Source organism: Macaca mulatta, chromosome 6 (assembly GCF_049350105.2).
Source record: "Macaca mulatta isolate MMU2019108-1 chromosome 6, T2T-MMU8v2.0, whole genome shotgun sequence".
In the NCBI taxonomy this organism is placed as follows: domain Eukaryota; kingdom Metazoa; phylum Chordata; class Mammalia; order Primates; family Cercopithecidae; genus Macaca; species Macaca mulatta.
In genome coordinates this window covers 147,692,543-147,719,740 of record NC_133411.1, presented here as the reverse complement: position 1 = coordinate 147,719,740, position 27,198 = coordinate 147,692,543, and the positions used below count along the sequence as shown (strand labels likewise).

At 39.1% G+C, this 27,198-nt stretch overlaps 1 protein-coding gene and 2 long non-coding RNA genes across 23 annotated transcripts in view; 1 reads left to right on the top strand and 2 right to left on the bottom strand.

Annotated features, from left to right (window-relative positions):
* The window catches only part of CTNNA1 (catenin alpha 1), a 176,981-nt gene that overhangs the window by 81,705 nt on the left and 68,078 nt on the right, over positions 1–27,198 (bottom strand). For all 21 annotated transcript variants that reach the window (NM_001257368.1, XM_078003644.1, XM_078003643.1 and 18 more), the window contains 1 exon segment: positions 26,881–27,084. In NM_001257368.1, coding sequence (NP_001244297.1) covers positions 26,881–27,084 — 204 coding nt within the window.
* Positions 1,837–19,472, top strand: LOC144329515 (uncharacterized). Its single transcript, XR_013394860.1, has 2 exons — positions 1,837–2,090; positions 18,470–19,472. It is a non-coding gene; the product is annotated as an uncharacterized LOC144329515 (long non-coding RNA).
* LOC144329531 (uncharacterized) lies at positions 7,130–10,010 on the bottom strand. The gene is made up of 2 exons (XR_013394876.1): positions 8,414–10,010; positions 7,130–7,838 (listed from the first exon to the last, which is right to left on the bottom strand). It is a non-coding gene; the product is annotated as an uncharacterized LOC144329531 (long non-coding RNA).

Below are 27,198 nucleotides of genomic sequence, written 5' to 3'. Positions count from 1 at the left end.
TTTTTAACCCAAAACAGAAAATCCTCTAGCCACAAAACAAGATAAACACATGTACCTGAAAATAAAAACAAAACTTCAATACTTTTTTTTAAAAAAGTATATACTTCCACTAGCTAGGAAGGATAAAAAAGGGAGGTGGGGGGGGGGGGGAACACACGCAATGTCAAAAGACAAATAGCTATAATATACCAAGAGCTCCGGCAAAGAAAAACATACACATGACAGTAGAAAATGGGCAAAGAATACGAACAGACACTTCATAAAAGAGCAAATCCAATGACTTACAAGTATATTAAAAAAATTATTTGAATTCAACAGTGGTCAAGGGAAATGCAACTTAAAGTAATAATGAGCAGGATGGGAGAGGTGGCTCACGCCTATAATCCCAGCACTTTGGGGGGCTGAGGCGGGAGGATAATTTGAGGTCAGGAGTTTGAGACAAGGATGGCCAACATGGTGAACATGGTAAAACCCCAACTCTACTAAAAACACAAAAATTAGCTGGGCGTGGTGGTATGCACCTGTAATCCCAGCTATTCAAGAGGCTGAGGCACAAGAATCGCCAAGGTGGGCAGATCACTTGAGGCCAGGAGTTCGAGACCAGCCTGGCCAACATGGTGAAACCCTATCTCTTAAAAAATACAAAAATTACCCGGGTATGGTGGTGCACACCTGTAGTCCCCGGTACTTGGGAGGCTAAGGCAGGAGAATCACTTGAACCCAAGAGGCAGAGGTTGCAGTGAGCCAAGATCATGCCACTGCACTCCAGCCTGGGTGACAGAGTCAGTCTCATAAAAAAAAAAAAAAAAGTAATAATGAATAACTGCTTCACACTCATCAGATCAGCAAAATTTAAATGAGTAACACCTACTGTTAGCACACAGAAATAAAAACACACAACACATGGGAGGAGAGTGGTCAAATAATACATAGTGTAGTCATGCCATGAACTATTACTCAGCAATAAAATGAACGAATTAGAGGTAAACCAGAAGGCTTGCAAGGATTTCTATGAGTTACTGATGAATAAGATGATACAGGTTTGTGAACAATGATCTCACTTTTGATCAGGCAAACACTTATGCAAAAAAAAAAAAATATATATATATATATATGCACACAAAGAGGGAAGGGAAGCAGGAACCTACAGGCAGAGGAAAGTATACAGTTATTGATTCCAGATTGGTAACACTGGTTCTTAGGGGGAGAGGATGTGGAATGTGGAGAAAGGCAGGTGGAAGGGGGAAGGAGGGAAATCAGGGGAATAAGCATGTATATAAATCTCATTTATGGAAAGGGTATGTGTGTATGTAAATTTTAAAAGATTACCTTTGCCTTTACACATTTTTGTATAAGTATACATGTTAAAGTCAAGTCTACATTAAAGACGAAATACGACCTATATAGGAAGAAACTATAACTGAACTATAGTAGTCATGAGATCCCCTGGGTCTTGGAAAGGAAGGCAAGTGACAAATATGTATCCCCCCCACCCCCAAAAGAAGCAGAAAATGAAAAGTATGAAGGCAGTGGAGAAAATTAATGTATAATGGAGAAAAGGCTGGAATCACTATCCAAGAACACTGCCCGAGAAAGAGGTAAAAGAAAGTACCTCGAGGTGAGCCTGGAAGCAAAAAAAAATGTCAATACGGAAGGAAGGTATTTGGCTATTAGCCCACAGCCTCACAGGCAATGCTCATCTTCATGGGTCATACTGAGGCAATGTTAAAAGCACTGAAATATTCCATATCCCTACTACTCAAGTACTAAAGGGTAATGCCAGGCCCATTAGAGGCCTCCAAAATCCTGCTCCAGAACTGTAGCATTACTAATTGAGTAGCACCCATGTTACTTATTTTTATTTTATTTTATTTTATTTTTTATTTTTTGACACGGAGTTTCGCTCTTGTTGCCCAGGCTGGAGTGTAATGTTGTGATCTCGGCTCACTGCAACCTCCAGCTCCCAGGTTCAAGTGATTCTCCTGCCTCAGCCTTCCAAGTAGCTGGGATTATAAGCACCCGCCATCATGCCCGGCTAATTTATTTTTTTTTTTTTATTTTTTATTTTTTTGTATTTTTGTAGAGATGGGGTTTCACCACGTTGACCAGGTTGGTCTTGAACTCCTGACCACAGGTGATCTGCCTGCCTCAGCCTCCCAAAGCGCTGGGATTACAGGTGTGAGCCACCATGCCTGGCCTTTATTTATTTTGAGATGAAGTCATACCCTGTGGCCCAGGCTAGAGTGCAGTGGTGCAATCTCGGCTCACTGCAACTTCCTCCTCCCGGGTTCAAGCGATTCTCCTGCCTCAGCCTCCCAAGTAGCTGGGACTACAAGTGTATGCCACCACGCCTGGCTAATTTTTGCTTTTTTTTTTGAGACAGGGTTTCACCATGTTGGCCAGGCTGGTCTCAAACTCCTGGCCTCAACTGATCTGCCTGCCTCAGCCTCCTAAAGTGCTGGGATTATAAGTGTGAGCCACCGTGCCCAGCCAGGTAGCACCCATGTTAACCAGGTGTACGCCTCCCCTGCTTAGAGACTAAAATCACCCATTCCTCAAGGATGCTGTCAGAGTCTACCTTCACCCACAGGCAAAGTGGCATCACCTTCTATGATGACTAGCTGCCATCATCAACTGAACAACCTCTGGAGGATGTGAAGTCAAGGGCCCCAGAAGCCCTGCAGACAGAAATCAGGCACAAGAATGCCCGTCAGGATAGGAAATGAGGCTCAGTTGAGACAAGAGACCAATAATGAAAATGACAAAGGCAGTGTGCATTCTCTCCCCTCTGTCATCCATGATATGTTCTACACAGAAACCATTTTGTGGAATTATCCTGCACCTCAACTTCCCAGGAATATATCATGGGTGACATTACACTGCACGTTTTCTATACTGACGCCAGCTGGCACAAGGCAATAAATGCTTTTTGTTTGTTTACTGAATCATCTTCTTTCTTCATATAACACAGCATGCCAGTTTTTACCATTGCTTAAGGTAATGCTCAATATCCCCCAAACAGAATGTTTGTGCATGGCTACAGCTAAAGATCCAATATTAGAAAGCAGAGACTACTATCAATCTTCAAAAGACTTATTAGACAGGGTTTTTGTAGTGATAACAGGTAAAACTTACATCTGTAGAACCATCCATCTTTGGGCTCTAAAACCAGAGAGCATCACTCAAAATTAAGAAAAAACAAATGAAGATTTTCTGGATAAGACCCTGGATCCAGAGCTAAAGACTACCGGAGTCGCTGGATACACAAACTGAAAGAGACTACAGTGAAACAGCAAAACCTTCAAAGTTGTTATAGTAAATGAAGACTTTAAACCATCTGTGATGAAAAAAATAAATTAATGAAGTATAAAGAGATCTAACACCATGAGATAAACATTTGAAAGAAGATGGTAAATGCCTGATGGCTACACAGATAATACAGTAAGATGTACTATTATTAGTATTAATTATTTGCTAAATAGAAGTATCCTCAACATTATACAGAACAGTCAATAACAGAGCACCTAGCCTAAGGCCACTCGATCTGACTTGGTTGAAAAACAATTCAAACATGAAAGAAGCCAAAGTGACTACATGCCAGACATGTGAGCTTCATAGAGTTCATTGCAATTAAGGGACTATAAGCTGATGCCATAGTACAGTGAATAGGAACAGAAGCATCCAGGATTAAATATCTAAGAAAGAAGAAGAAAGGCAAAGACAGAAAAAAGGAGTAAAAAAATAGAGAGGGAGAGCACAAATTGTGGATGGTTTGGCCAAAAGAGGGGATGTGGAATGAGACTCGGTAGCCCTAAAAGCAAAGCAAATAAACGTTAGGAAAACATTGTTTTAAAGGAAAAAACAAAATAAGTGTAAGTCAGCAAATTATCATAGTAAAACCTATTTCACAATCAAGTATAATAACTTTCAATATAAGGTCAAAAGACACAAAAATCTTGAGAGACAGAGAGAGAGAGTGTGTTACCGTATCCACAAAAAATATTTCTGGAAGATACACAAGAAACTGTAAGAAGAGAAACTGAATGGCTAGGTAACAAGGATGACAGGAAATGCTCATTAGATACTCTTTTAGACTGCTTTAAGCCATGTAAATACGTTGCCTATTTTAAGAATTTTTTTTAAAACTTTTTATCAGGTATAAGGAAATGCAACCATAAGGATCTCAGTTCAGTTCAACAACAGACCTTTTTCAAAACAAGAACCCTATGAAAGCCAGCAAATGAAATGCTCTCTAATCACTAAAGCAACTAATCACTAATCCAATGAGTAAATTCATAGATAACATCTGATGGCAACTGTTCACATCTCCTCAAGTGGAGTGATGATACCAGCAAGCCCACGTGCCTCACTTCAAAGTCAGCCCTGCTTAACTATAAAGATTTTCCTAATAAGATTTTTCTCTTCAGAGATTTAAGAGCTCTAAAGAGAGAGAATGTTACAACATGAAAGGAAAAGAGAACTTCTAGACCTCACACTGCCTGTCCCACTGTCTTTTTTTGTTTTTGTTTTTTAAATACACAGGCTATGCCTAGGTTTACTGTTTTTGGTTCTAGGGTGTGTAAATTATCTTAAACAATGAGACAGTGGGTTTGTTAAAACAAAAACGACAAAATCCTATTCATAATAGCTTCTTCCTCTAGTGCTATTAAAAAAAAAAAAAAACTACAGAAGAAATACAAATACAACTTATAGCAAATGAACATGAGACTACATGAATAGTTACAGTATTCAAATAAATAGTTTACTTCAAATGCAATCACCAAATAAAGTCCAAACGAGTAGGAAAGAATAATGAAGAAATTTTATGCAGAGATGCCTATACTAAACTCAATTCAGAGAACGAACACTGACGATCAGAGCCGTGCTTCCCCATGCCAGATAACTCAGAATTAACAATAAAGAAGTATGCCAGGCAAGGTGAGGTGGCTCACGCCTCTAATCCCAGCACTTTGGGAAGCCGAGGCAGGCGTATCACAAGGTCACGAGTTCGAGACCAGCCTGACCAACATGGTAAAACCCCGTCTGTACTAAAAATACAAAAATTAGCTGGGTATGATGGTGCACACCTGTAATCCCAGCTACTCAGAAGGCTGAAGCAGGAGAATCGCTTGAACCCGGGAAGTGGAAGTTGCACTGAGCCAAGCTCACACCACTGCACTCCAGCCTGGGCAACAAAGAGAGACTCCGTCTCAAAAAAAGTATGCCAGGCCCAATCAAAATGCACATTTTAATAGTAAAGAGAGTATATTATGAATCTAGCAATAAAGCTAACAACTTCAGGCAAGACAGTTAAGACAAATGGAGACCAATAAAATAACCTATGCAGCACAGTCAACAGGGACAGTCTTAGACATTATCATCAGAATACACACGTAAAAAGGAAAATTCTCCAAATGTATTTGACCATGACTGAAAAAGAAGGGAGAAGGAAAGGGGGTGGAGAGAGAGAACTAAGCTCTTAGAGGAGAATGATAAATGCAACAGCTCTATGAAACTACTGGAAATCAGAACAGCTAAAAAGAGGACTTAAAGTGTGAACAATTCAAATACAAATTATTAGTTACAGCAATGTTAATAGTAACACTAGTATTAACAGCAGTGGTTGTGCCTTACATGACTCTTTTCTATACACTTGTAACCATGATGTGTGCATAGACACCATTATCATCCCCAATTCACAGTTGAAGAAACATAGACTTGGGAAAGCTTAGGTAACTCTTCATGCTCAGTGCCGCTGTCAAGCACTATATAAGTCTCTCCATAGAAAATCCCTTCAATAACAAATTTATCTTTATGCCAACTGCATATACACATTAGTAAACGTAGTTCAAATATCTCTGGAAGGAAAGCAAAGCTTTAAATTAGGTAGAATTTATTACCCAAGAAGCAAGACCCCTGAATCTCAGCTAGGCAAAGAAGAATTTAAAGAAAGAGAGGTGCCACTTGATTTATCTCTAGAAACACAGGTAATTATAAGTGCTCCCAACAAGTTCAAAACTAACAAGAGATATACTGGCCTATACAATCTCTGCTACTTTCAGCTTTTACTCAGTACCACATAAAGAACACCAACTTAATGACTATTAAGCTCCAAAGCAACAGAAATGGGAGTTGCCCAAATATTTCCTTTTTGTAATGCACCAAAAATTTACCTGGGGCACCAAAATTTGCTCTATCTCCTAGTACATCAATTTAGAGTGAAATGTCCCTCCCCCAAAACATGCCCCACAAGCAACTGCCCACACTTATCTAAGGGTGGCCATCTCTACCATAACACATCTTTCTTACTTCCTGCCACAGGGCCTGAAATTTCACCATCAGGCTTCTCTTCAAGAATTTTCTTTTTAAAAAGAAAGTAAACATCCCCCGAATAAAGCAACAATAAAAAGTGAACAGGGTACATAATATTTGAATTCTTCAACTAATACTTTGACTAAGAAATTATGACATTGGCCTGCCACTCATGCCTGTAATCTCAGCACTCTGGGAGGCAGAGGCAGGACGACCACTTGAGTCCAGGAGTTTGAGACCAGCCTGGGCAATGTAGCAAGACCCCTATCTCTACAAAAATGGAGGGAGGGAGGAAGGAACTATGCCAGCTTTAAAAAGGAATGTTGTCAGTCTCCTCCTCACTCCAAAAGAAGGTGAAAATCCATGCTGTTGAACTGTAAGTACTACCCAATGGAAGCAAAAAAGTAAAAACCTATTTTTAAGCAATTAAGTTAATGTTGCTAAAACAAACCACTTCACTTAAAACTTCTGCTACATCTTTTTTTGCAATTCCTTCAAGTGGACCTAGAACAAAGCTTTCAGATACTACTATGTATTTATGAGTGCCAATATTTCAACCAAAATACCAAACCCAAAGCTCTGACTGCAAATAATAATCCAAGCATGTAATTAATGGAAAAATTAGTTCCTTTTCATAGTTCTCAGAGTTGTATAATCAAAGTTTAGGTGATTATATGCAGAATCTTCTAATAATCCAAACCATTCAAAAATCTTTAAGGGCTAACAATGTACATAACACTTTTTCAGAGAGAAGACACCCTGTCCCCAAATGAAAAACAGTCAGCTTGAAATGACACCAGTTCAGCATAATTTGAGGTTTGTTTTTTTTTTTTTTTAAACTATTTTTGATTCAGCAATCCTTAATTCAACATTTGTATAATTTAAATGAAATAGTCACAGAAAATTGCAGGCCATTAGTTTGTCCCATACAAAGCCAGAAGATTAAAGAGGTCAACGAGGTACACAATGTAGGATTTAATGTAGACTATGTAATTCTGGTGGCAATAACAGACACAGGCCATGTTTCAAAATGGGAAAAATACTCTTTACTTCATGTAGGATGAACAAATTGCCTGAACTCCTACAGGAAATATAATTTAAAATACTTACCACATCATTAGCAAACTGACATGTGAAAAAGCATGTAAATATCTTTAAATAGTTTTACAAATATATAAGATAATTATCTACTGATATAGATTATATACTGATATAGGTCACATAAAAGTCACCCATTGATAGTGTACAATTTAATGTTTTTTGGTTTATTCACAGATATGTACAATCATTACCACAGTCAATTTTAGAGCATTTTATCACCTCCTAAAGAAACCCAGTACCCTTGGGCCAGGCGCAGTGGCTTGCGCCTGTAATCCCAGTACTTTGAGAGGCCGAGGCAGGTGGATCACCTGAGGTCAGGAGTTTACGACCAGCTTGGCCAAGATGGTGAAGCCCTGTCTCTACTAAAAATATGAAAATTAGCTGGGCATGGTGGTAGGCACCTGTAATCCCAGCTACCTGGGAGGCTGAGGCAGGAGAATCGCTTGAACCTAGGGGGCAGAGGTTGTAGTGAGCCGAGATCGCGCCACTTCACTCCAGCCTGGGCCGGACAGTGGGGCTTTGTCTCAAAAACAAAAAACAAAAAACCCTGTATCCTTTAGCTATCATTCCCTGCCCCTATGCCTATATGTGAATATTTAAATGCTAAACTGTTAAGTACCCAAGACACAGCAATCATACTTGTTTATAAGCTTAAAAGCTCTAAATTTGTCCTTTTCTTAGTAATATTTAGTAGAAATTCAGTCTAAATTGGCTCCTTATGCGTCAAGGATCACAGATTTATCCATTTATCCATTCTCTTCCACAAGACTCTTCAGATAATTCCTATTTGTGAAAAGGGGGAATCAAGGCAATCAAAACTTTTTTTTTTTTTTTTTTTTTTTTGAGACGGAGTCTCGCTCTGTCCCCCAGGCTGGAGTGCTGGAGTGCTGGAGTGCAGTGGCGCGATCTCGGCTCACTGCACGCTCTGCCTCCCGGGTTCATGCCACTCTCCTGCCTCAGCCTCCGGAGTAGCTGGGACTATAGATGCCCGCCACCGCACCCGGCTAATTTTTTGTATTTTTAGTAGAGATGGGGTTTCACAGCGGTCTCGATCTCCTGACCTTGTGATCCACCCGCCTCGACCTCCCAAAGTGCTGGGATTACAGGCATGAGCCACCGCGCCCGGCCAAAACTCTTTAAGTATGTCCCTCACCCATACCAATGCATGCTGCTTCGTACTTACCAACAATTAAATAAAAACAAAGACGAAGCCCGTAAACACATTTTAAAATGTCTTATTTGATACTATCTACATGACAAACAGTAACCACCCTCACTCTATAGCACGTGCCTTTCCTGGGTTTAGAAAAGTAGAACCAAGCTCCAAGTCCCACTTTGCTGAACTTAACAGGGCCTTAAAGAATGTTAGACACTCTCTTCCTCCACCCACATTAAATATACACCCCCGAAAACTGTTGATTCACCGGATTCTCAGCTGCCAAAGAAAGTAGACTAGCTTAGTGTTTGACATTTCCTTTTGGCAGTCATTAGTCCTTAATGTGTCACTGTCTAGAGGCTAAACGGAATAGTTTTATTCATTTCTACTTTAGCAGTTCATTTTCGTGGGCCTAAGAAAATGTATCAAAAGCTAAATCCACCCTAGAAGAAAGTTGCCAATCTAAGATTTTATGATACAAAAATAACAATATGATCAAAACATCTCTTTCCACAAGCCCCAGATTGCTGAAGTCTGATTCAGTCCTGGCTCCTTCTGCTGTAACTTTGTACACAAGAGCAAATTAAAGGGAGAAAAACAAACATTTCAAAGACCTATGACAACGTCAGTGAGCCACCTACTAATGGGGAAAGAAGACTGCTTCTAGCCAGTTATGTTTATTAAATGGTTTTTCATTCCCACCAAGCCAAGAGGTTTGCTATCTCCTGCACACTAATTAATTTTTGACTCTAAATCTTTGTTTTCCCTTAGCCCACTCCCCAGGGCCAATGAATGCCAACCCTTTCTTTCTGTCTTTCTATATCCTATTTACTATACATAATTCTATACTTGCTCCAGTGCTTTATAATAATAAAATAATAGGTAATTTTTTAAAATCTCCATTATACTAGCATTATCTAAGCCAGATCTTCTCAATTCTTATTTTCGTCTCCTAAAAAAGAACACCAAAGAAAAGGAAAGAGAAAGACAATAGATTTAGTCAAACAAGGCTCCCTATATCTTTTAACAACCAACAACCAAAGTGAGGAATCTAAAATTATACTGGCCAACAAAACAGTGTTACAGCCAAAGCCACCTAAAATTGTGTTGAGGCAAATTCTCAAGTATAGGAAACCTGAAGACAGCAAGCTAACCCCTCCACCAAAAAACACCTGATTACTACCACTTATTAAATTCAATTCAATCAAAGTCTAGTGAACAATGTAAACATCACTACTAAATTATATAATAGTCAAGCAGGTAAGAGACAAAAGGTTTCGTACTATACAAGACAGAGCTTTAAAAATATGACTCTGGGGCCAGGTGCGGTGGCTTGTGCCTGTAATCCCAGCACTTGGGCATGCCGAGCGAGGCAGGTGGATCGCTTGAGTCCAGGAATTTGAGAACAGCCTGAGCAACGTAGCAAAACCCCATCTCTACTTTTATTTTTTAAATTTTAAAAATTTTTTAATTTTTAAAATGCTCTGCTTATGGAGTGGCCATTCTTTATTCCTCTGCTTTCTTAATAAACTTGCTTTCACTTTGGTTAAAAAAAAAAAAAAATTAAATGACTCAGGGAAGGGCTAAGTCTCCAAAAAAAGCCTGAAGAATTGCACAATGGAATGCCTAGATGAATAGTCAATGATCATTTTTGACCTTCTAAAAAAGTGCTTATTTTTAATTTAGCCAAGAAAATTATGCACTGTTCAGTAACTACAGTAGACTCCTTTTGGGGGAATCCAGAAACCCAAATTGAATATAGTGACAAAGGGTTTACTTCGAGGACACATGTACAGAAGAACCCAAGTACAGCACGGCAACTGGTCTTAGGAGCGGCCATACAGGAAGCCCAGGACACTTCTCTTAGCTGGCTATCCCATTCTCCAATCTCAAATGCCTGACCCATTCTCACCCTCTTTGCTGCCTATCTAATTCATAGCTGCTACTCACCCACAAGTTCACTTTGTCAAGACCCCTATGACCCTGGCTCTACTTAATGGCATCATTTCCTTTTTCAGTTTCCATTACTAATTGCATCATTTTCCCATTATTTACCCATACGAATCCCCAAGAGAATCTAATTGGCCTAACAGTCAGCATAGGCACCAGCCAGCCTATAAACTGGAGAGTGAGAAGAGGACTGAGTGGGACAAAACAAGGCCTTCCAGGGGTTGCAAAGCATGCAAATGCCCTCCGAAGAGTGTACACATGGTAAGGACTGTGCCCTCAGACACCTAATATGCTAACACCTACTCAACTAACCATCATGGTGATAACATGTCCTTTTAAAAAAAAGAAAAAGAAAAAAAAAATTATTATGAGTTTTTTCTAACATACCCACCAAAAGGATTGAGAATACTAAAGGAACTCCCTCACTTAACTATCATCAAACTTCAAAAATCATCAACTTTCTGCTTTCTTGTTTCATTTATCACCTTTCCACTGGTTTTTCTGCTGGAATGCTTTTAAACAAATCATACATCTCACTTTATAAGGAATTATCTTTTTTTTTTTTTTTTTTTTTTTTGAGATGGAGTCTTGCTCTGTCGCCCAGACTGGAGTGCAGTGGCGCGATCTCCACTCGCTGCAAGCTCTGCCTCCCGGGTTCACACCATTCTCCTGCCTCAGCCTCCCGGGTAGCTGGGACTACAGGCGCCCGCCACCGCGCCCGGCTCATTTTTTTAATGTATTTTTAGTAGAGACGGGGTTTCACCATGTTAGCCAGGATGGTCTTGATCTCCTGACCTCGTGATCCACCCGTCTCAGCCTCCCAAAGTGCTGGGACTACAGGCATGAGCCACCGCGCCCGTCCGGAATTATCTTGTATGTAACTATTCCTCCTACACCAACTTTCATATCTGTTCAAAACTTGAGGGTTAAGGATAATTCACACTTGATCAATACCTTAAATCCAAAAAATACAATTATTGCTGTTTATTAACATAACCCCAAAATTAGTGTAATTCTAGGTTCAGAGTGGTTTTAAGAAAATGGTTAATGTAGCATTGGATAGAAAAACCTAGTTGAAAAGAGTAGTTAGATTTTTAACCTCTACAGTTGGCCAATATGAAAGCCCTCTAGAAAGCAAGTAAGAGGTGGCCAATGGTGTCAGGTGTTTAACTGCCATGATTAGAAATTTTAATTTTAAAATTGGATTTTTATCTGAATGCTACAACATTTAATATTGCTTTGAAAAAGAAAACTCAAACAAATTTCTTAACCCATTTAGGCCTGGTGTTCCATTATTGGAACGCTAAGCTTGTGGGAGTTATTTATATCCTACTGCTCAAGGTCATTGCCAAGGTCTGATTTTCCACAGAAAAAATTTGCAACCTCTGGCATAAACCTTGAGTCTGTTTCCTTAATTGAAAAACTTTGATGGCATAAGAAAAACCAGTTTTGAAAAGGTGAGGGAGGTGAGAGGATCCTTTATCACAACATAAATCACTAAAAAGGATATATATTAATGGCCAATTTTAGAAAACAAGCAATTTTCCTATATACAGTGGCTTCAGCTATTTTTCACCAAAAATACAGAATCTTCAAAGTAACATAAACAATATGCTCTGCTCCTGGCAACAAGTGTGTTTATTAGCATGAGCTTAAAAGATTACAGTTCAGTATCACTGGTCTTTGTGTGAAATGAAGTCTCATTCTGTCGCCCAGGCTGGAGTGCAGTGGGGCCATCATGGCTCACTGCAGCCTCAACTTCCCGGGCTCAGGCTACCCTCCTACCTCAGCCTCTCGAGTAGCTGGAACTACAGGTGTGTGCCAGCCACCACGCTCGGCTAATTCTTAGTATTATTATAGCGATAGAGTTTTGCCATGTTGCCCAGGCTGGTATAATTTTTTCTAATAAAATATTTCAGGTCATTTTACACCAGGAAATAATAAGCAATATTCATATAAACACAAGAGCAAGGGCAAGCCAAAACACTAATCTTTTCACTCCTAGAAGATGACTTTCATATTTGAATCTATAAAACCAGTAATTCTCTCTCAAAGCAAGGAGAAGTAATTCAGGCTAATATGTTCCGGTGTTAAACTGAAAGGACAGTTAGCAAGGAAGCCTTGAAATACGATGCCACACTGTGTTCAACTTGGTAGATTATTATAAACTGCAAACATTAAAGTATCTTCAACTGGGTTTAAAACCAGAGCAGAAGGCCAATCACTTCAAAACATCTGAAAGTAATACTTGTAAGATTATTTACTGACCAGATGTTATTTCAGCATAAAGTAATTCAAAGGAAATATCTTCCGTATGCTTCCAAATTATGACATTACAAAAAGCCCTAATGGCAGTTTGAGAGAATGACCAAACGGAATCAGTTCCCAACAGTCTTTGGTTCTATATATCCAATATTCCTCTTTAAAACAGGCCAGTCACGGTGGCTCATGTATGTAATCCCAGCATTTTGGGAGGCCAAGGCAGGTGGATTACCTGAGGTCAGGAGTTCAAGACCAGCCTGGTCAACATGGTGAAACCCCATCTCTACTAAAAACACAAAAATTAGTCGGGCATGGTGGCAGGCGCCTGTAATCCCAGCTACTCGGAAGGCTGAGGCAGGAGAATCACCTGAACCCAGTAGGCAGAAGTTCCAGTGAGCCGAGATCACACCATTGCACTCCAGCCCAGGCAACAGAGCGAGACTTCGTCTCAAAAAATCATACATACATACATACATACATACATACATACATACATACATACATACTGAAATAAAATAAGCAAGCCATTGAGTTGCTGGCAATGACTTCATTAGCAGTCATCAGATATGAACAAAGATTTAACTCAAAATGAATAAAATAATCCACTCTAAGAATAAAAACATATTCCACAGACTTGTGCCCTTCTAAGTTGGCATTACGACTGAGAAATATATCAACCAAAGAGGCAACTTTCAACACAGCAGGTCTGAAGTTAGAAAGGAGGAAATTTCCTGTCTCTAACAAGGACAGTTTGGAAACTCAATGCTCATGACAGAACCTGAACTGCCCATCATGAAAAGCATCTAAATGGCATCCCTTTATGTAACTATATTTAATGAGGGGAGGAGAGGGTTAAAGACAAAAAAATAAATAAACAAACAATATGGCCAGTTTGAAGGCAGACAAACCAAACATACAAACCCAGTTTGTTTAATCCTTAACTGCCATAGTCACAATGAGCTTTTATTTACTACCTCAAGTCCTCTAAGAAACCTAATTTAAAAAAAATTAAAAATGAATGGATAAAAAATATGAGGGTAGAAGGTCATGACTGATAAGCTTTTAGTTTTACATGTTTGTCACATATGAGCATTCTAAATTAAATAGGTGGCCACCCACAACTATCAGTTTGCTACATTTAAACAATCACAGTATTTTTAATATATCAATTTTTTATTATCAACACATGACAACTTTGCCAAAAAGTAAAGCCTACTCCTTGGGCCAAAAAGGATAACTGAAGAAGGAGAAACTATATTATATTTTCCCTAAAAATACCGATTTGCATATACATTTTATAGTTTTATGTTCACATCAAACATGGCATTGCATACACACACGAGAGGAGAGGGAGAGACCTGTCAGCTGTGATTGTGATTAGATGCTTGAACTACAAAATCACGCAGACTGGAGATGGAGACTGCCACTTTGGCTCTTTGCTAAAGGCAGAGAGCAAGCCATGGAGCAGACACAGAAAGCTGTAAAGCACCTGTCACAGAAGGATGTCCCTTGGTCCCCACCTATCCAGATCCCTGTTCACCCTATTCTTTGCTACACTTTTATTTTCTGTTCTTTTGTCCCAAGGCATCTTGATATTTTTTAAAAACACCACCCATTATATTCCCATCTTCATGATTTTTCTTGGTCTTACTTGAGAGATTCTCTGTGCATTTTAACAAGGCCAGTTAGACGGGCAGCTATTAATGACCCCAATTCCCACCAAGAAAGCCGCCCTGGGGAGATTACATTACTTGATCAAGCTTTAACAAGTTCTATCCTATGGAAGTATCAGCTTCCATAGGAACTTCCATAGGAAGTATCCTATGGAAGTATCCATGGCATCACATGTGAAGAGCACCACCAGGAGTATCTCTGGACTGAAAAATCAGAAGCCTTAGTTCTAGTTCTAACTGTTCAAACATGGGTGTGACACCATGGCCTAACACTGCACTAGTTTCAGACTCAGCTTTGAAAACACTGGTTGAATTTTGGTTCTGGCTAAACGTAATAAATATATTCCACCCTGTCTGTCCCACTGAATGTAACTAAAATTCCTGAGCAGAACACATAGAGTGGCAATCCAAAAATTGAAATAAAGAACAGTCGAATCTACAACTAAAGTTGGAGACTGCAACACTCTTCTCTCAGTAATTCTTAGAATAATTAGATCTTTCCCCAACCAAAAAAACAGCAAGCTATAGAACAATGCCATCAACCAACTAGCTCTAAGTGACACTTTCACTCCACCCAACAATAATAAATAACACAGGCCAGGCGCGGTGGCTCATGCCTGTAACCCCAGCACTTTGGGAGGCCAAGGAGGGTGGGTCACCTGAGGTCAGGAGTTCAAGACCAGACTGGTCAACACGGTGAAACCCCATCTCTACTAAAAATACAGAAATTAGCCAGGCATGATGGCGGGCGCCTGTAATCCCAGCTACTCGGGAGGCTGAGGCAGGAGAAATCACTTGAGCCGAGATCGCGCCACTACAATTCCAGCCTGAGTGACAGAGCAAGACTCCGTCTCAAAAAAAAAAAAAAAAAAAAAAAAAAAAAGCAGAATACATATTATTTGTCAAGTGCAAACAGAATATTCACAAAGGTAGCACTGGGTCATAAAACAAGGCTCAATGAACAAATTTTTTAAAAAACTGAAATCATGGAAGTTTATGTTCTCTGACCATATGGAATTAGAATTAAACTAGAAATCAGTAACAGAAACATAGCAAGAAAATCTCCAAATACTTGGAAATTACACAACATACTTCTAAATAAGCCATTAATCAAAGAAGACGACTCAAGGAAAATTTTAAAATATCTCGAACTGAACAAAAATGAAAATACAGGCTGGGCACGGTGGCTCACGCCTCTAATCCCAGCACTTTGGGAGGTTGAGGTGGGAGGATCATTTGAACTCAAGAGTTCAAGACCAGCCTGGGTAACATGATGAGACCCGATCTCTTAAAAAACAAACACACACACAACAAAAAAAAACAAAAATAATTTTAAAATGAAAATACAACGTATCAGAATTTATTGGATGCAGACAAAGCAGGGCTTAGATTAGGGAAATCTATACCACTATATCTTTACATAAAGAACAAAGGTCTCAAGTCAATAACCTAAGTTCTCACCTCAAGAAACTAGTAAAGACAGAATAAAATAAACTCAAAATAAGTAGACAGAAAAAAAAATTAAAAAGCAGAAACAGATGAAATTGGAAGTATTAGAGGAAAAAAATTAATAAAACCCAAAGCTGGATTTTTCAAAAGATCACTAGAATTGATAAACTTCTGGCCAGACTGACAAAGAAAGAAAAAAATAAAACAAATTATCAACAATAGTTATGAAACAGAGAATATTGCTACAGATGCTAAACATTAAAAGGATAATAAGAGATTGCAACAAACATCTCCATGCACACAAAATCAATTAAGTGGATAAAATGAACTAATTCATTGAAAACCACAATCTTCCAAAATTTACCCAAGAAGCAACACATAACATAGTTTTATATCTACTGAAGAAACTGAATTTATAATTTAAAGCCTTCAGAAAAATTAATTGGTTGGGCTGGGCGCCGTGGCTCATGCCTATAATCCCAGCACTTTGGGAGGCCGAGGTGGGTAGAACATTTGACATCAGGACTTTGAGACCAGCCTGGCCAACATGGTGAAACTCCATCTCTACTAAAAATACAAAACTTAGCCAGACATGGCGGTACACACCTGCAGTCCCAGCTACTGGGGAGCTGACTGAAATAGATTAAAAATTGGCAAGTTCCTATAAAGGACCAAACAGCAAATATTTTAGGCCCTGGGGCCATGTGGTCTCTTTAGAAACTACTTGGCCAGGCATGGTGGCTCACACCTGTAATTCCAGCACTTTGGGAGGCTGGGGTAGGCAGACTGCTTGAGCCCAGGAGTTTGAGACAAGCCTTGGAAAAATGGCAAGACCCCATATACAAAAAATTAGGTATGCTGGTGCACACCTGTAGTCCCAGTTACTGGGGAAGGTGAGGTGGCAGAATCACCTGAGCCTGGGAAGTCAAGGCTGCAGTGGGCTGTGATTGCACCACTTGCAGTCCCAGCCTGGGTGGCAGAATAAGACCGTGTCTCAAAAAAAATAAACAAAACCAAAAAGAGAAGGGGAGGGAGCGCAGAAGAAGGGGGAGGAGGAGGAAGAGGAGGAAAGAAGAAGGAAGAAAAGAAGGAGCAGGAGAAGGAAGAAACAAAATGGGTATGGCTGTGTTCCAATAAAACTTTATAAAAATAAGTGGCAGGCTAGACTTGACCTGAGAACTGTAATTTGTCAACCCCTAGACCACATGATAATGAATGTCACTTCCAAATTCTACCTTCACAATTTTATACTTCCAAGGTCAAGAATCACTTTGATATACACTGCAAGAAAAGAATGAAGCAAATGCTCACAGAGAGATAAAAATTGAGTCTCACTTCAAGACTTGATAGAAATGTATACTATAATTTTTTTAAAAACCAAACTAACCACTTTAGCCAAACTAGTCCTGAATTAACCATTACCTCAAAAGGACGAATCAACATATTAATGTGTGAAAAACCATCAAATTTCCCTATTAATAGTGCTTTGGAAATGAACACAGTATATGACTATAAATAAAACCTAAAAATCGAAGACACACAAATCTAAGGGTCTAAGTTTTTTAAACTTTGTGACATTAGCAACGTAAAAAACGTATTTTTTAAATGTGGGAAAAAATATCAAAGAAAATTTATAGTGCCCATCGCCCCACCAGCTAGAGATAATTACTAATAATCTGATATATTTAGAGGTTATTACCTGTTAATCCAGAAATACTACGTTAGGTATAAAGTCTTTTCAACCCTGCTTGACGGCTAAAGAGCACAAAGTGATATAAAGGACAGTTTAACAGCAATCCTGAGGAGGCTAAACTCCTATCCATCTGCTGCCTGACACTGGACAGGCTTACATGCCTGCTCCATCATCCTGATTTCAAAAGCCCACTCCACTACTGCTCCATCAGGCCAGCACCACTTCAACAAATACATGAACATGCATCTTTCTGGTATTAAAGATTAAGAACTTGCCTGCTAAATACTGCAATTAGCAATGCCAGGATAGCTTATACACAGGAAGTACTTACTTCAAACCTCTTTGAAAGCAACACAAATATAACTGGGGTAAGACGTCTTCCTCAGAGTTATGAAGATCTTTTAAACTCCTTATCTTGAACCATAAGAAAATCACACATAATTTTTGACAAACAGGGCTTTCAAATTAAATAAATGCTGCTCTACAACATGGATGAACTTGGAGGACATTATTACTAACTGAAATAAATCAGACACAGACAGAAAACTATTGAATGATTTTTACATGTTCTCTAATACATAAAAACAAGAGAGTAGAAAGGTGGGTTACCAAATGGTGGGAGTAGGGGACACTTAGGTCAAGGGGTACAAAGTTGCAGTTATGCAGGATGAATAAATCTAGAGCTCTTGGCCAGCCATGGTGGCTCACACCTGTAATCCCAACACTTTGGGAGGCCAAGGCAGGTGGAACACTTGAGGCCAGGTGTTTGAGACCAGCCTGGCCAACAGCGTGGAACCCCATCTCTACTAAAAATACAAAAATTAGCTAGGCTTGGTAACACAAGCCTCTAATCCCAGCTATTATGTTTGGGAGGCTGGGGCACGAGAATCACTTGAACCAGGGAAGCAGGGGCTGCAGCAAGCTGTGATCGTTACCACTGCACTCCAGCCTAGGTAACAGCGCAAAAAATATACATATATTAAAAAATCTAGAGCTCTAATCTACAGCATGAAGCCTATAGTCAATAGCATTGTATTGTACTTGGAAAACTTACTGAGAGAGTAGATTTTAGGCCCTCTTACCACCCACACACAAGGTAACTCTTAAGATAACAGATATGTTAAATGGCTTGACTGTAGTAATCTTTAACTATGTATATCTACATATCACATTGTATACCTTAAACATATACAGTAAAATTTATTAAATAAAAAATAAAAATAAATGCCGCTGTCAAAAAAGCAAGTCCTACACAGGCTCAAATTTTGCATTCAATGCATCATCTACTTACATAAACTCTCCCAAACCCTGTTTATTAGGCAGCTCACAGAAAAGCTTACACTGACAATTCAATAAAATAATCTTCAAATGCCTCTACAGAACTATGGACTACTAATTTAGGTAAGCATCTCTTGCAGAAAGGAAACCCAAGAGTTCAAAGAAAGATGGAAATCATACCATAACTGTATAACAAAACTCAGCCTCTGTACCTGCAAACCACAGAGCCCATTTAAACATCTACGGCACTCAAGTACCACCAGTCTAGTATGGAAAGATACTCTAAAAAGCTCTTTTGCTCCATGTCAGGCCTCTGAGCCCAAGCTAAGCCATCATATCCCCTGTGACCTGCACGTATATATCCAGATGGCCAGAAGCAACTGAAGATCCACAAAAGAAGTTAAAATAGCCAGTTCCTGCCTTGACTGATGACATTCCACCACTGTGATTTGTTCCTGCCCCACCCTAACTGATAAACTGACTTTATGACAATACACCCTCCCCACCCTTGAGAAGGTATTTTGTAATATCCTCCGCCGCCCTTAAGAAGGTACTTTGTAATATTCTCCCTACCCTTGAGAATGTACTTTGTAAGATCTACCCCCTGCCCACAAAAAACTGCTCCTAACTCCAATGCCTATCCCAGACCTTAAGAACGAATGATAATCCCACCACCCTTCGCTGACTCTTTTCGTACTCAGCCTGCCTGCACCCAGGTGATTAAAAAGCTTTATTGCTCACACAAAGCCTGTTTGATGGTCTCTTCACACTCCACTCACTTCAAGCAGCTATCCCAGACCTGGATCTATTTTATTTAGTCTAGGATATCCACTTTTAGAAATTTAATATTGAAATTTAGATTCTAGTATTTATTTTAGTTCGGGGGGTATTTAATCTTAATGGAAAACTCTGCCACCATTAAGATGTTATAAAATAATATTTGTTAACTTGGGACGATGTACAAAGGTAAAAGTACTAAGAGCTCAGACTTTCAGGTCAGACAGATCTGAGTTCAAACTGCACCTGTATGTATATGTACTTTTGAGCATTTATCAACTTAATAGGGTTATGATGGGGATAAAATGTCTCAGCACAATGGCTGGCATATGGTAAGCAGTATAAAAGTATGGACAATCATTACTAACAGCATTTTTAAAAAGAGGAGACGGTAAGAAAAGAACAGATATAAGTGTACATATACACATATCCAGAATTAAGTCTGGAATGTTATAAACAAAAATGAATTGTGGGATTACGGACAGTATATAATGAACTTTTAATATATAAAATATATAATGTAAATATATACACATGTATAATATATACAATGTATAATGAACTTTTACAATTGGGAAAAAATTAAGCTACTCTAATTTTGAAGAGAAGAAAGTGCAGTCACAACATAATGCAGTAACAAGTTCTTCAGAGTCCTTCAAAAGCTCTGGCTAAACTAGAGAGATTCCAGGAAGGCATTTGCAAAACTGACAAAGGATTAGCATCTAAATTGAGTGCCTCACTTCACTACAATAACAATATATCTTTTCAAAAGATCTTTGAAAATGAACATTAGCTGCATACCATTCATACATTTCACATCAAACTTACCCAAATTGAATTAAAATTTTATACTTGATATATTAACACAATCACATTCCTCAAATATATGTCCAGTTCAACCAAAGTATGTCCAGTTATTGCATTCTTCTTTTGGATCCTACAACCACCATGCCCAATGTTTTCAGGCAAGAACAAAGATAAAATATATCTTTAAGGAACATTATCCTTACAAGGTCCTAAATTCAACCAATTTTCTTCTGTCTAAAATTACAGTTTTAAGTATTAAAAGAATACAAGCTACAACAGCTACTATGCATGGACTACTATGCCATTCTGGACATTCAATGAAGTTGATCCTAACCTCTTATCCACTCACTTTAGCTGGCTGGTTACTTATTGGTTAGAACTATCCAACAGAGATACAATGCAAGCCAGAAATAAACCACCCACATAATTTTTATAACATAGATGTAAGTTATAGATACATATATAATCAATGTAAATATGATTTTTTTAGTAGCCATAAGTGAAAAGAAACAGGTAAAAATAAAGTTTAATAGCAGATTTTATTTAACCCAATATATCTAAAATAATATCAATCAGATAATTTACATTCTTTTTTCTATACTAACTCTGAAATCTGGTGCGTACTTAACAGCAAACTTCAATTTAGACTTACCACATTTCAAGTGCTCAATAGCCACATATGGCGAGTGGCTACCACACTGAATAGCGGAGGGCTAGAACTACTTATGCCCATGGCATGTGTTTGTTCTTACCAATTATAAGCCCTAACACCAGTCAGTCAAACATGACCATGACCTGCTGGGCAAGACTGCACTGGTCAAAACCAAATGGAGTTCATTTCAAAGACTGAGGGGTCCTTTATGTTTCAGATGTTGTGTTAAGTATTTTCAGATTTGGAGGTTTTGGGGAAGGGGTAGGTTTTGCTTATTTGTTTATTGAGGAGTCAGGGTTGAAGGGGGGTATGGTAACAGAGACAAGTTTGTTTCCAATAAATTCTACTATTGGAAAAATACACGCCTTAAAAAAGCGAGAAAGGAACATATTAACAGTCAGCATATCCCTCAGCAGAATGAAAGGCATGAAATAAAGAAGTCAGCTGTATAAAGCATAGGGCCCTTCAGAAGGCTTTTTCAGTAGCACTGAAATAATTCAGAGAACATTAAAACACACAACTGAGCAACCAAGTCAGCTATGTATTTGAAAAACAGAAATTTTAACCCATTAACCAGACAGCAGACTTTTTTAACCCATTAACTTAATAGTATGAAACCTAGTTCTACGGATATTTCATGTTTACAGGCAGAAAACACTGAGAGAGTTAAAACTGTTATTTCATGCTCTGCATAGAAGAAAAAAACAGAAAATATATATCCCTAAATGCTAATAAGTAGTGGTGGTTCAGTAGTTTAATGCACATGCCTGACTTTCAATCATGAAAAAAATAAAATGGTAATAACTTTTTCAAATTTAATTACATTTCATTTTAATTTCAATCCATTCACTTTTAAACCTTTTAAGATTATGACATCCATCCAAAGCTGTTTTTCTCTCTCACAGGCAAAGCAACTTTAGGCTGACAGAGCCAAAACAAATTAAACTTAACCACAATAACCACATTTCATTTCAAGGAAACCTGGAAGTCATCTCTGAAACTACAAGGATACCCTGAAGGGTCACAAAACCTCCACTGTCATGGGTCTGTGGTATTTCCCTAATGTTAAGAAAGTAGAGGTCAAATGCATTACTTTCATATCAATATTTCCTTACAGCCCATACAGTAAGTTAGCGGTAGAGCCAAGACTACCTACCAACTCTTCATCAAACCACTATGCAAGCAACAACATTAAGGCTGCTAGCCTCCTGACCCTTGGAAACTTTAAAAGGGAATTTGGCCCTCAGCTGATGAATTAAACTCTGCTCTAAGATATCACTTTCACTTAATTGCTTATTTCAGAGTATTTGGTTTAATTTTTTCAACAAATGTCATGTGTATACTGAAAGATCCACAGGAAGTAGAAATAAACCACCACAGCCTCCTCCTTCATCCCCTGTAGAATGTAAGGCCCATAAGGGTAAGGGTCTTTGGTTTTTTCCCCCTACACTATTACATCCTTAGCAGCATTAAAATCCAAAATTATTCATTTTATTCATTCCTCCAAACCAGCATGAGTTCATTAAGCAAGCATTTACTGAGTACCTCTTGCAGCATTATACTAGACCATGAATGAATATTTTTAAGGAGTTGTCATGTTCCAAAGGCTTAAAACCTAGTTGCAGAATAAAATGGATAAAGGAAATGCAATTAAACAACAATTCAAAGGAGTATACAATAAGGCACAAAACGTCAAGCACCAAAGAAACAATGTAAGGTGATGTAGTTTGAAATGGCCTTCAGCAAAGAGATGAAAAACAAATGTGGGGCCTGAAAGAAGAGTAGATCAGGTTTACACAGGTAGGAAGGGAATTTCCAGAACATAATGAACAATGCCCTACTACTACAGACAGGAGCTCAGCCTAGCCTGGGCAGGAAGAACAAAGTGGAAAATGGAGAAAGTGAGGAGACACTGAAGTAAGATAATGGCAGTGGGGGCAGAAAGGGACAAATGGAATAAACTACCAGAGCAGTTTTTCCACCTTAGTTGCACACTGGAATCAACTGAGAAGTGTTTTAAAACAACTGACACCTGGATCTTGACCCAGAGATTCCGACTTAATTGGTCTGGGGTACACCTGAAACATCAGGATTTTTAAGTTGCCCAAGGACTGTAATGTGCATCCAAAGAATCACTGTCTCAGAGAAAAAGCCAGTGGAACCTGGTAACAAGCAACACAAAATTAAGAAAGAAGACGCTTTAAGAATGTGTGTCTAGGCCGGGCGCGGTGGCTCACGCCTGTAATCCCAGCACTTTGGGAGGCCGAGACGGGCGGATCATGGGGTCAGGAGATCGAGACCATCCTGGCTAACACGGTGAAACCCCGTCTCTACTAAAACTACAAAAAAAAAAAACTAGCCGGGCCTGTGGTGGGCACCTGTAGTCCCAGCTACTCAGGAGGCTGAGGCAGGAGAACGGCGTGAACCCAGGAGGCGGAGCTCGCAGTGAGCTGAGATTGCGCCACTGCACTCCAGCCTGGGCGACAGAGCAAAACTCCGTCTCAAAAAAAAAAAAAAAGGAATGTGTCTATAAAATTACTAACAACATGACAGAATCCAAGAAATAGAAAAAGTGAGTATTATGTGAGCCTTTCTGGACTTTACAACAATGTTTACAAAGTTTCAGGTAGTAAACAAGTTTTAATTAACGTAGGTTATTTCAATTATCCACATAACATAATTTGTCTAATATTTTTCAACAGAAATAAAATGAACCATTTTTTTAAAATCAAGGTAGAAGTCAACCAAAAGATTACAAAATAAATCTTCTAGAAAGCCTCCTGGATTTCCCAGATAGAAATAACCTCAACCTCCTTGCAATTTCCACAGCATTTTGGCTGTACCTATGATGACACTCCTATTAAACCCCACATAGAAACTTTGTTCCAGAAGGGAGGGATCAGAGCCTCATTCCTCCTCTTACATTGTGCCCAACACACTGCTTTGCATGTGACACATACTCAGAATGAACTGAGTGACAGGCAGACATTGCTGGTTATATTCTGAAACTCACTAGAGGGTCTAAGTTTTTGAATGCTTCATAAATAAGCAAAAATCTATCCCCAGTTGCCTCTGCTTCTTCCAGACCCTTTTATCATTCTAAGCTTTCTTCAAGTGTGCTCCACTGCCCTCCCCGTTTATCCTCACTCCACTACTTTTTGACAGCACCAAGCCTGTTCACTGTTACACAAATCAATAAAAGGAAACTAAAGATTTTTACCTTTAGGAGAAACATACCCAGAGACCATCTCCTAAAATACATTTCTAAATCTCAAGATTTCTTTCTTTTGTGTTTTTTTGTTTTTGAGATGGAGTCTTGCTCTGTTGCTCAGACTGGAGTGCAGCGGCGCGATCTCGGCTCACTGCAAGCTTCGCCTCCCAGGTTCACGCCATTCTCCTGCCTCAGCCTCCAGAGCAGCTGGGACTACAGGCACCCATCACCATGCCTGGCTAATTTTTTGTATTTTTAGTGGAGACAAGGTTTCACCGTGTTAGCCAGGATGGTCTCGATCTCCTGACCTCGTGATCCACCCGCCTCGGCCTCCCAAAGTGCCGGAATTACAGGTAATTTTTCTGTATTTTTAGTAGAGACGGGGTTTCACCATGTTAGCCAGGATGGTCTCGATCTCCTGACCTTGTGATCCGCCTGCCTTGGCTTCCCAAAGTGCTGGGATTACAGGCGTGAGCCGCCCTGCCCGGCCAAGATTCATTTCAAGATCCCTACCATAATACTCAAATTTCAGCCTCACATCACACATTGTTCCAGTTTTCATTTAAGAATGCTATTGCGGCCTCCAAGTCTTCAGTATAAATTAGTGCTTCCCAACTTTTATTACATTGATGGCATGAATAGAGAGCACTGTTTGTATGGCACTCTAGGTTTCAAAACCTCAAGGTTACTCATGACCAGGGGTGATTGGCCCAAGAATGTGACCAACCTCAAGACTCAAGGGATAGCTTATAGACTGATTAGAAGGCTCTAGAATGGAGCAATCGGAACAGATTTATCACATACTCCTTCCCACCAAAGTCTGTTTTTGAAGTGATTTTCTAATCATAACTACATCAGACACTTTTACACCATTTCCAGCACTACACATGATAGCAGATGACTGATCCACTTACCATGGGTTTTTGTTCCCTTGTTTAAGACTGCAACACTGTGAGCCATTCTGCAATATATCCATTTTTTAAAATATTTTCTAATGTTCAATCTTAGCTATGGATTCTTAAATGTGTCCCACATTTTCACTGTGACTTAAAAACCACTTTTTCCATTTGACTTAACAAAACATCTAATCTCATTTTTCTGAAGTAGACTGCCTATAATCAAAATATGGCTTTTTTTTTATTTTTATTTTTATTTTTTTTTGAGAAACTCTCGCTCTGTCACCCAGCCTGGAGCACAGTGGCGCGACTGTGGTTCACTGCAGCCACAACCTCCCAGGCATAAGCGATTCTCCTGCCTCAGCCTCCCGAGTAGCTGGGACCAGGTATGTGCCACCATGCCCAGTTAACTTTTGTATTTTTTTGTAGAGATGGGATTTCACCATGTTGCCCAAAATGGTCTCAAACTCTTGGGCCCACGCAATCCACCCACCTCAGCCTCCCAAAGCACTGGGACTACAGGCTTGAACCACCATGCCCAGGGGCAATGGCTTTAAAAAATTCAGTATGCATCACTAATTTCACAATATGGTAGAAACAACATAAACAGAGGAAGGCATTCATCTTCACCCTAGGAATTCCACCATGACTTACCATCACCCATTAACTTTTACAGGCCTATAAGTGAACAGACAAGGTGATGGCAAATGAACAAATAGAAAGGACCAAGATTTTTTTTTAAGTGTTAAACAGGCAAAAAACACTAGTGATGACAACTACTTTGTATTGTCCTTCTTCCCCTTAAAAGTATTTCATATAATTTTTCCTTAATTTATTGCTAATTAGCAACAGTAAGATATTGAGTCCAAGGTCTAAATGACAAGAACCCTAAGCTAGCATTAAATAACCAGAATAGAAGTATAAGGGAAGGAAAAAAAGAAAGACATACAGCAATAGAGAAAAATGGACAAATGCAGAATTTTCTATGGCCTTTAAAAAAAAGAGTCAGGTATCAAATTTCATAGCCTGGGTTTTTACGCACAAACCTTAAAAATTCAAAAACACTATCCAGAGTTTGCTTCATGTAACTCTTCTTGGCAATTATCTACTCTTATGACATTCAATACGGTTCATGAAAAAACTTTCATAAACTATAAATACTGAAGAGGCAGGTTTTCAACATTCCCGTTTGCCCAAAATTAGACAGCCACCTCCTTGGGATAATGAAAGTTTAGTGGTATAGAAGGTCATTATTCTTTGGAGAGGCATGCTAAAATACTAGAGGTGAAGCATCACAATGTCTACAACTTTCTTCCAAAGGTTTCGGGGGAAAAAAGGATGTTTGTGTATATACACATATATACATATACATTTATATACACACACACCTACACATGTATCTACATGTTAACTGATGAATACAGATAAATTTCCTAGGTATTCACCGTATGATTTTTGTAAGTTTAAAATTTCTCAATAAGCTGGAGAGAGGAAAGAACCACTTAGCCATTTATCTATTCCTTAAAAAATCTGACCCACCCCCAAAAATCAAGGAGTCAAGGACATATTTGGTATTTATAGTGAAAACATCTCAGATCCAACATGTTATAGAAAACTCCTCATCCATAAATATCTTACTTTAAAAAAAAGCTGTCAAACTCACATTGCCCATGTACTCTGAAAGCAGGTCCTGCAGGGCCTGGCGGACAGCATTACACTCTGCCACAATTCGCTCACGACGGTCATCACGCGTGCAAGACGAGTCGGCCATCAAGGCAGCCCCACTAATGATGCTTTCCAGGCGCTCCTCCAGGGAAGGCCTAAAGCGCTCCTCGCTGAAGCTCAAGGGGTCCACAATGATTTGTTTCTGCAGAGAAAGTATTACCAAATGTTAGTACTCACCTCTGCTGCCTCCTTTATTCAAGGTGTGAAAAGTGATATTAGTAATATCAAGATTTAACACAAAAATTCCGACATCTGA